The sequence below is a fragment of the Sardina pilchardus genome, chromosome 19, assembly GCF_963854185.1.
Source record: "Sardina pilchardus chromosome 19, fSarPil1.1, whole genome shotgun sequence".
Classification (NCBI taxonomy): domain Eukaryota; kingdom Metazoa; phylum Chordata; class Actinopteri; order Clupeiformes; family Clupeidae; genus Sardina; species Sardina pilchardus.
The window spans coordinates 26,396,894-26,407,598 of record NC_085012.1 but is presented as its reverse complement, the minus strand read 5'-3'; the positions used below and the strand labels follow the sequence as shown (position 1 = coordinate 26,407,598).

At 47.5% G+C, this 10,705-nt stretch overlaps 1 protein-coding gene across 1 annotated transcript in view; it reads left to right on the top strand.

Moving 5' to 3' along the window:
• Nucleotides 1-4,269: 4,269 nt before the first annotated feature.
• Nucleotides 4,270-10,705, top strand: part of LOC134065810 (centrosome-associated protein CEP250-like) — a 138,748-nt gene continuing 132,312 nt past the window's right edge. The window contains exons 1-2 of the mRNA XM_062520898.1: nt 4,270-4,371; nt 4,797-4,858. Of these exons, the coding sequence (XP_062376882.1) occupies nt 4,270-4,371; nt 4,797-4,858 (164 nt within the window). The remainder of the gene's footprint in view (nt 4,372-4,796; nt 4,859-10,705) is intronic.

Below are 10,705 nucleotides of genomic sequence, written 5' to 3'. Positions count from 1 at the left end.
AAAGCATAGGGATCTAACGCTGATTTATGAGCCCTTGACGGTCGTTAGTTAGAATAAATTGCTTGTAGGAGCAGAGACAGCATTATTCACGTACGAGATACTAAGTGCATTGTAAGGTCAGCAATAAGGGCAAACTTACATATGTAGTTGTATGCCCTTGTAAACCTATGTTAATATATCAGGTCAGTGTGGTGTCGGTTGGCACTCTGTATCTCCCAGTGCACAGTGCGAGTGCAGCGCAAAGTATGTTTTATTTTTTTTCCTTCATCATTATGCAGTTGCTGTGGGGGGATTGCGAGAGCTATAACTAATATGACTAAAAGAGCGCATTTCCTTAAGCTGAGGCTGAGATCATTTACTGTGGCGTGGCACCAATTTCAAGGTGCTTCCAACAGCAGCAGAAATTTTGCTGATATGCAGCGTGCCCAATCTCGTCAGGCCTTTTTTTGCAAGAGGCGCGTGTGTTGTGAAGTTTTAATTTAAAGGTTGCGGTGGGTAGTCGCTATAAGGTGCGCGCTCGGACCGTGTGAAGACGGCGCGCTAACAAAGAGAGGATCGTAGCGCAGTGGGCCTGTCAGAGGGGTGCGTTTTGCACCTCCTGTTTGCACAGGTCTGAGAGCAGTCGGGTGGCTCGTGCACCCCCCGATGCCATTTTGAGTGCATCCCCTCGTCTTCTTTTGCTTTGCTCTCACTCTTTCTCTTTTTTCACCTCTTTTTATTTCCTCCGTGCGTCCTGCGAGGTGAATGTGGAGTATTATGTAAAAATCCTGAGGATCTCTGACAGGAGAGACGAGGGAAAAGGCGGCACCGTCGCCGGACCGCTCCGCCACTGACCTAAATTCCAGCATTAATCTAAGATGTCAGCGACGCAACCTTGACTCTCCATTTTTGGGCGCAGGAAGACGAAGGTTACTCCTCTGTCTCCCGTGGGCTCTGGGGCAGCGGCTGTCTGTTGCCGAGACACCTCCTTGACTGTTCCCGCTCCCTTTTCCAGATTTCGCTCACATTAGTCCTCCGAGTGATTCGCAGAAGTAATTTGTGGGATGCAGCATCTATGTTTGGCCTGTGTTATATCAGCACAGCACTCCAGCTTCAGGGGTTGTGTGTGTGTGTGTGTGTGTGTGTGTGTGTCTGTGTGTGTGTGTGTGTGTGTGTGTGTTTGTGTTTGTGTGTTTTTGGTGACTTTTATGGTAGGGGCAGCTGACCATTATTTTAATAGTATTTTTTTTTTTGCCTTGCACACAGGCTTTAAAGATGGAGTGGTGTTTGTGCCAGCCTTAGCCATTCCTCTAACAAATTAGTTTACTGTGGTCATAACCTTCAAAAAGCTCATTACCATAAATTGCATGGCTTTTCATAGAGGCTGCGCGAGGCATTGACGGATCACAGACAAGACCTTACTCAGGACAATCAGGCCTGCTTGTAAATTAGACCCGGCCCCGTTTCCCATACATTCTTAATCAGCTAATGTTTTTTATTTTTATTATTAATTCCTCCCCCACCTCTGATTTATCTAAAGGGCCTGAATTCACACACACTCTTATATTTGGGTCCCCCCCTCCCCTGTCGCGGGTATATATATATTTTTTTCCTTTTGTCATGCCCTGGAGGGGATGGCGAGGGAAGAAACATGCATATGTACTTAGGAAATTGCATTTTCAATGGATTGGCTCACAGTGTAGACAGGGTAGGCACTGCCCGATATCAGACATTATTCACACTTCAGGGGAACATTAGGAGAGATGGGGCCCTTTTTTCCCCCCCAAAACTGACCCTGATGTCTGAGCTGCGTGCTTTGTGAGGGAGCCGACCTATCTTCAGTGTGAGGAGCAGCCGCCCTCCTATGGCGCTCGCCTTGATGGATCGTTTGGCGTTGCCGTGCTCGCTCGCTCGCTCTCTCTCCCCCTCCCACTCTCCTGACTCTCCGTTATGGCGGGCGAGAGAATGCATCACTTTTGAATGGCCGCAGAAATATAATTTCTGAGGACTGAAACACGGACCCCCCCCCCCCCCCCACACACACACACCCCACCCCACCCAACAAACACGCACACCTTCACTGTGGTTTCCATCAGAGGTTAGGTGACGGAGCTGAGGTGGAGCGAACAGAGTGGCGAGGCTCTCCCTTGTGAGATGAGACTCCCATCCCCTCCAGTCAGGTGGAAAGTGGATGCAGATATGGAGTGGAGCGGGTGGGCACTCAACACACTCCCATATCTCCACCGTCTCCTGTGAGCCTGAGACACGGACATCTCACTGTGGATCACCCGAGTGAGGCGGGAGGTAGGCGAGGTCGGCGAGGTCGTTCACCTTCGCAGGGTTTCAGCCGTTTTTTCTCCAGCAGGTTTTAGGAAGGACAAGCGGGATTTTTTTTGTGGCGAATTCAATTTGGGTTCTTGTGTCTGTGCGCACGCATGCGCGGGAGGGATACCGGTTCCCCCGGCTGCCGTGGCCGTGCATAACAAGAGGCTCCCGCTGATCAACCTTGCGTGGGGTTCCTTAAGCGGAGCGTTCCGCGGCCTGCGCTCCGGTGACGGGGGCTCTGATTATGTCCCCGGCGTTCCCGCTTAGTTCCTCCTGCACGTAAAGGCTGTGCTACGTGTGCCTCAGTCTCAGCCACCACCACCACCGCCACCACAGCCAGCCACCATAGCCCTGCGCTATAATATCAATCCTGCACGCTCAATGGGCAGGTGTCGCACTGCTTCCCCTCACTTAATTAGCCCCTGACACACACACGTGCACACAAATACAAACATGCAGACAGGTGCACACACACACACACACAAACATACCACACCACACACATTTTTTCGCACTAAACCCTTTTTGTACACCCTTGCATTCAGCGATGGCTTTTCATTTTCCTCCGGCATCCCTCGGTGAAATTGAATTTAGTCCACCCTGCGACCACCTGCTAAAGGGTGAAGTGTCCAAGGATGAACATGCCTGCGCTGTAATTAAACATATTTGTGTGTGTGCACACACTCTTTCAAACGTTTGTTGTTAGAGCTGGTATTAATTTTCAGAGACCATTAGGAATTGCTTTCTTTTTGCCATTTGCAATGTCTGTGTGTGTGTAGGTGTGTGTGGTGGTAGCATGTACTGTAGTGTGGTATTTGTACGCTGTTTTTTTTCCTTTACCCTATTCAGTAAGTTAGCCGTGGCAAGGTCTTCCAACTGATTGGTATTTTCCTTGTTTGCTGAGATGTGCATCGCAGACGTTGGAGTTGCCCTGGAATCATTCAACCATTAGAGAGAAATAATAGCCAAGAGAAAGAAGCCCTCATCTCGGGATCATACATAAAATATTAGGTTTCCTTTAATGGACCCTTCCCTATCTCCACAGATTGTACCCCAATTCGAGGGTGCATTCCTCCCCCAACTAATGCACTTGATGGGGAGAAGTTGTTTATGGGTCCTGCAGTTCATAAAATGCGCGCACACACACACACACACACACACACTCACACACACACTACCACATACATACTCACACAGGATGAACACACACACACACACTCTTTCTCTCTCCCCCCTGACCATGCCACACGCGAATTGTGAGCCACTTGAGTGCAAGACCAACCACTCAGATGGGGTGTGTGTGCGTGTGTGTGTGTGTGTGTGTGTGTCTCTCTGTGTGTGTGTGTGTGTGTGTGTGTGTGTGAAGATGGTGGTGGTGGTGGTGGTGGTGGGGGAGGGTCAGATTCTCTCAGCTGAAAGCGCTCCAGAAACAGGTCATGAAGAAAAATGGTGGCGATGGAGCGGTGACTTGACCTGTGAGTAATTAGCATCCCCATCGATTTCCTCTTGCTGGAGTGACCCCTGTCACAGTACCCTTGAAGTGCGCACTTTGCTATATTTCACCAACATGGCCCGCGCGGATGCCACAACTCTCTCAAGATGAGACAGGACAAGGATGTTCTCCTTTATGCCTTTTTTAAGCTTTTTTAGAGGAGACTAGAGAGCAGAGGAGCAGTGTGTTGGAGTGTGTGTGTGTATACGCACATGTCTGTGTGTTTATGTGTGTGTCTCTTTTTATACGTTCATGTGTGAGTGTGTGTGTGTGTGTGTGTGCGCGCGCGCGCGCATGTTTGTCTTTGTATGTGTGTTTGTGCATCTGCGTGTGTCTCATCGTCCACCCACTTAAGAGCAGGAAGTTTTTTTTTTCCCCTCTGAATGCCATCTGTAAATGTCTGTGTTGTATAACACCCGCTTCTGACAAATGTCTCCCCCTGCATCACAAGGCCGATTTTTCCAAGAGCCAAGATGGGCACAGATAAGACCCCTGATCAAATTAAAACAGCCGTGAGACCCAGCGTTGACCTCAAAAGTCCCAAGTCTGTGCTGGACATTGATGGGTCAGGACGGGTCAGGACGGGTCAAGACCGAGAGGTCAAAATAACTGCAGTCAGGACAATGGAATGCCTCGCCAAGTCATCAGCTGCGTCAAAGTCCTTATTAAATCGCGGAGATGAAACCGATGCATATCCAAATTGTATTAGGATGATTATATTTTCGGTGAAGTATTTCTTTTCATGCTGGTGAAAGTGATGGGCTATTTTGAGAGGCGTGTGATGTGTTTGTTCTGTAGTTCATTTGAGTCTGCTGATCACACACATGCCTCTTGTCCTTTTTTTTCAGTGATTTCACCGGTCTGAATTTTACTGGACAGTACAGGCCGTTGATAATAAAATGTATCAGTATTTATATGGATGTACCAGTCTGAATGTGTAAGATCTGGTTATGAATTGCATAAAATGGACGGATTATTGAGTTTTCTTTTGCTTTCATAGATTTCTGGGGTTAAACTACACTCCGTGTGTCTGGAGAGAATTCAGCCTGCAACAGGAGAGCAGTGAGTAATTTTGGTTTTATTTGTCATATTTTGTAGTCACATAGTCTGTGTAATCGTCATTGTGTTGTACATGAGATTCATGTTGTGTTACACATGAAATGTGGAGTTTGGTGCAGGTATGTGCCTTGTGCTATTTTAAGAGCACCATCTCTAAATGGAAATGTGCCCGGAGCGTAGAGCTATAGAATTTGAGATAAGCAGCAATAGGATGTCGGAGGCATGTATGTATATATGCCTTCACTTCCTAATCTGCTCTGACATCTTATTTTGTCCTGGTAATGTGTTGTAGCAGCTCATTTTTGTCCCCTCCATTTGAAGTTCCTATCCGAGTCCCCATTTACATGTAGCAGCAACACAAAAACTTTCTTCTCCCCCGGGCAAAAGTTACCTGACAACCACGTTCATCATACACCCTACGCTGTGCTGATGAAGAGACCCCCCCCCCCCCCCCCCTCCCACACACACACACACACTCTCTCTCTCACTTGGGGGAGTAGGTATGGTTCCTTAGGGAGGAACCACGTTCAAAGAGGAGAGTGGAGAAGCGCCGCTTGCCTCTGAGCAGCTGAGGGAGCGCGGGCCCCTCTCCTCGCCTGCTGAGGCCTCCCTGCAGGGCCACAGGAAGTGGGTTCAGACAGCACGCTTATGGGGAGGGTGGGGGTGGCTAGGGGGGTAATCATAATAACAGCAGCAGTAAATCATGTAAATAGGAAGTAAATAAATAAAGAAATAAGCAGAAACACAAGGCATCTGCCGTAGTGCCATCAGCTCCCACTTTAAAGGGTACAGATTGAAATGATCCTCTGGGGTGGTATTGCTGTGTTGGGTGGTGGAGGCAGAACCCCCTTCTCTCTGTGTCTCTTTCTTACTGTCGTTTCATTATTTATTTGCTTTGTTTATCTATTTATTTATATATTTACTGCAGAAGGAAAATAGTTGAAAAAAAGAAATAGTGATTTTGATGTCAGAAGTTTGTTATATGTTTTTTTTTTGTATACATACTTTTCCTCCATCCCCTACAAATGCTCTTCCACATTTTTGTATTTTTCATCATCTCCAGCTGGGCTTGTACTTAGTTATGTAAACTAGCATTGTTTTCCATTTGTGTGTCTGTGTGTGTGTCTGTGTGTGTGTCTGTGTATGTGTCTGTGTATGTGAGGGGAAAGTGTGTGTATGTGTCTGTCTGTGTATGTGAGAAGACAGTGTGTGTGTGTGTGAGAGAGTGTATGTGTATGAGAGAGAGAGAGAGAGAGAGAAAGAGAAATAGAGAGACAGAGAGATAAAGAAACGGACAGAGAGAGAGAGAGAGAGTTACTCAGAGGCCTCGGAGCAGGAGCATGGACTTTGCTGCATGTCATTGTTAGAGCTCATTGTGCCCTGCAGAGTAATTAGCAGGGCAGGGCCTGAGTGCTGGGCGCATTCCTGCGAACAAGGATGCTCTCAGCTGGACACAGTAGAGGGCATTCATACGGGCGCCGCCTGCCCTGCCACCCTGAGGAGCCAGTGCTGCACTGCCTCGGCCGCTGTGAGCGGGAGATTTCCCCCTTTTCCGGGGGCCGCTCATCACGTCTGGGGGCAGATACAACTTTTTTTCTCCCCCCCCCCCCCGGCATCCACTCCTCCCTGCACCACCACCACCACCACCACGCACCACCCACCAGTTATTGACTTTTTTCCAGGTTCTGGTCCTCTCTCCTTATTAGCGAGGCAAACAAATCAATAGACTCCGCCGCGGCTTGAGTGTGGACATAAAGAGCCAAACTCACTGTCACAAGCAATCCAAGCTCGCATTTGGATTCCATTTCCTACTTTGTCACCCCCCCTCCCCAGTGTACTGCCTGAATTCTGCGTCCGTGTTGGAAGTTCTGTGTTCTTGTCCGGTGTCTAATAGACCCTGACCAAAACAATCTTTTTTTTTTTTTTTTTTCCTAGCTCATTATTTGCTTCAGTCCTCTCAGGGCTTCCCCTAGGAAAACAATTGGCATATAGATAATTGTTCATTTTAATTATTGAACACGGTGACATTTTTTGGATGATTTTATTGTATTTTCACAATTATATTTTGATATGTTTTGGTATTTAGCTATTTAAATACAATCATTTGTGAAAATATATTGAAACTAATAATTGTAGCTGTCTGCATTTTTAATGAAAATACAATTAGAACTTAGATATAGAATTGAAAGAAATTGTAAACAAAAAGTGGGCAAACTCATTTGCTATACTCATTTCCTCAGCCCAGGTTTTTTTGATTTGTGACGGTCACCTTTGGGCTTTTTCCCTCCACCCACCCTGCCCCTCGTAGCGCTTGTCTGTGTCTGTGTCCTCCCGCTGTTTACTTTTTCATGCCATGTCAGTGCGCCGCCTGTTTGTTATTTTGATCAAACGGCACCAGATCCTATGGAGTAGCAGAGCAGAGCTGAGCTGAGCAGGGGGAAGTGCTGCTGCCTGCCTGCCACCCCACCTACTACCCCCACCCCCAGACACCACCACCAATCAGCCCCCCACCCCTGCCCCCTCCCTCCTGCCTACGCTCTCCTCTCCTATCACCCCCCCCCCCCACCTCCTACCCCCTCACCGCCTCTCAAGTCCTCCCCAGCTGGAAAGTTTTGACATCTGCTGGTTTGGGCCACGGCTGAGCAGCTGTCAGTGGTGGGGAAGCCTCTCTCCTCCTCCTCCTCCTCCTCCTCCTCCTCCACCTTCCCTCTCTACCTCCTCTCCCCCTTTCTCTCTCTCTCTCTCTCTCTCTCTCCCCCTTGCACTCCTCTGCTCCCCTCTGTGGTGGTGGCGGCAGGAGCAGTTGGCGGGGTGGCTCGTCGCCAGCTCAGCTTGTGCCATCTGTGCTCCTGACATTCCCCTCTAATTAACACCGGGGTTAATTGTTCTGGCAGGCTCAAATGGAGGGGCTAACATCACCCAAGGGAGACGCGTACAAGTGCCACTGTGCCAAGGTGGTGCCGCGGAGCCTCCTCTGCCACGCTTAACACCAAACTTGTTGTCACAGTACACAGCGCGCGCACACACACACACACACACACACACACACACACACACACACACACACACACACACACACACACATACAGATGCGAGAGCACATGTACACACACACACACACACACACACACACACACACACACACATACAGATGCGAGAGCACATGTACACACACACACACACACACACACACACACACACACACACACACACACACACACATATAGATGTGAGAGCACATGTACACACACACACACACACACACACACAAACTCTGACATACAAATGCACACGCACATGTCCACAAACACATGCACACATACTCTCTTTTTCATGCACACACACACACACACTCATACACTGATTGGTTAACAGGCAGCAATGCATACACGCAACGGGCAATATGCAATAAGGCTGAGGTGTTGTTTTTTTTCCTATACTTTATTCTGATGAATTATGCTGCGCTGTTGTAATGATGTAGAAAGAATTGGGTTTTGAGAGGCAAAAACCACCGCCCAGGGCCAGTTGGGGAGGGAACAATTTGCATGTTATTACTGAATATTCATAACTAATTGTGTTAGGCTTTGCTAATAGAGCCATGTGACAGTATGAAAAATTGTGAAGCACTTTTATGGCCAACAAAGCACACTGCCTTTTTTCCCTTCTTTTCTGCCGTCGCCCCAACACTCTAAGTGCTGAATGATCATTAAGACACTTAGTTGCTAAATATAACAGGTCGCGCCATTCGTCAGGCTGACGTGATATCATTTATTAAGTGTTCTAATTTTATCTCTGTGTACACCAGCCATTTTTTACAGTGCTTAGCACAGCGTGTGGGGAGAACACAATCTCCTCCACACGAACATGACTAAAGCACTCACATTAAACATATGGGAGAGTTGGGCTGCACACTGTGTACTTATCCATTCACAAATTTCACAACTGGACTTTTCTACCATAAAATATGTTATATTGTTGCTAAACATACAATATAATCTTTTACTTAAGCCAGAAGTGATAATTGTGCTAAAAGTGATAAGTGATGAAAAACAACAAAAATCATAAAGCTGCAAAAACATATAAGTATTCTTCTATTGTGTTTTTATAGCCTGTTGAGTGTAAAAAAAATGGATACTAATGCTGAACAAAAATATAAATGCATTATGGAAAAGTCTGTGATCAGAAAGGAATTTACTGATCTACCATTAAAATAAGCAAATTAGTCAATCCATTAAACAGGAAACTACACGTTCTTTATAACTACATCTATATGGATTATTTGTGAATAATTATTATGTGAACATAATATGAAAAAACATTTTGTGAGTGGAATTATTTTAGGATTTTTTATTTCAATTTATGAAGCATGGGTCCAATTCAAAAGCCTGAAATGCTGTGCGCCACTTTTTGTTCCGTGTGTGGAGGCAAGTCGGGAGCGAGAAGTGTGTTTTCTGAGACGAGCTTCAGTTTCGTCCAGCCGATGATTAAAAACCGAGGCCGTCTCTCGCTGGTCTGCGCCCGAGTGGAGGCGGAGGGGGCAGCAGTGGGCACTGAGGCTCTGATCTTTGGCGTGTCGGACGGGCACGCACTCGTCCACAGCACGACTAAATGGATGCCCTCTGGGCGCGGGGAGACTGAGAGCTGCAATTTTGCACGCCTCCCTCCCTCTCTCTTTCTCTCTCTCTCTCTCTCTCTCTCTCTCTCTCTCTCTCTCTCGCTCTCTCTCCCTCTCCGTCTCTCTTTCTCCAGCCGGCGGATTGCCTGGCAGCCGGGTCGCGGCGCCGTGGAGAGAAGGATCCGGGGGCCACGGTGAAAAGACAGGAACCTTTTACCCAGCGTGACGCGACGTAGGAAAAAAAAAGAGAGGGAGAGAAAGTCAAAAGAAAGAGGGAGAGATGGGGAACAGAGCAGTCAGGAAGAGGAACAAAACACCTTCTTTTTGTTCGAGTGTCCTGTAAAAGGAAATGGGGAGCGAAATTGACTGCAGTTAGCCACCCTTTCAGAGGGCTTCCTCTATTCAACCAGCCCTCATCCCCCACTGGTTCCTTCACAAGTTAAGATGAGGCATGTCACATGTCATGATGTTATTTGAGCTCCACTAAATGAATTTTGCATTTAGCAATTGCACAAATAGGAATCTGAATAAAAGGTCTGTGTGCTGTAGAAGAGTTTGTGTTTTTCACTGCCCTAGAAAGTGTTCAGTCTAAGAACAACTTTTCAACAACGTTTTTTTCCTCTTTTCATTTTTTTTGGTGATTCATAACACTTTTATTCTTGACTTTGACAAAAAAGTGTAGATATATTTTTCTTGGTTGTAAGGGAGGGGGCGTAACATGTGCACTGTTTGGGCGAGTCTTTGTTTGTTCGTCCTCTCGTGTCCTTGGCTCAGTGTGCCGTAGAGATCTATCAGAGAGCACTTTCAGCAGCTTCTCCAGCTCTTTGTGCACTTTTGTGATTCCTCAGGTGTTTTGCCGCACCGCACATCACCATCCCGAAAATCCCTCCTTTTTTTGCCGTTCTGTACCTGATCTTCGCGTTTCACGTCCCATGTCACTTCTGCATCAATCCACATTACTGATGGCTCGGCAGGAACGGCAGTCGCATTCCGCGCCGCCATTTGCATATCCAAATAGAGGAGGAGACAGATTAGTGTTGCCGGCGCACATTAAGAGGCAATATTTATGGGATCTGGCTTCACGGCGGGTTCTTTAGCACAGCCGCCAGCGTGCCACTTGACAGCTGTCGCTAGCAGCCGAGCGCCTCGCGACAGGCGGCTCGGGTTCGATCCGCCGCCTCTGTCACACGAGTTTTGTCTCTAGTGCCACGCCGAGATGTTTTGAGGGGGTTTGG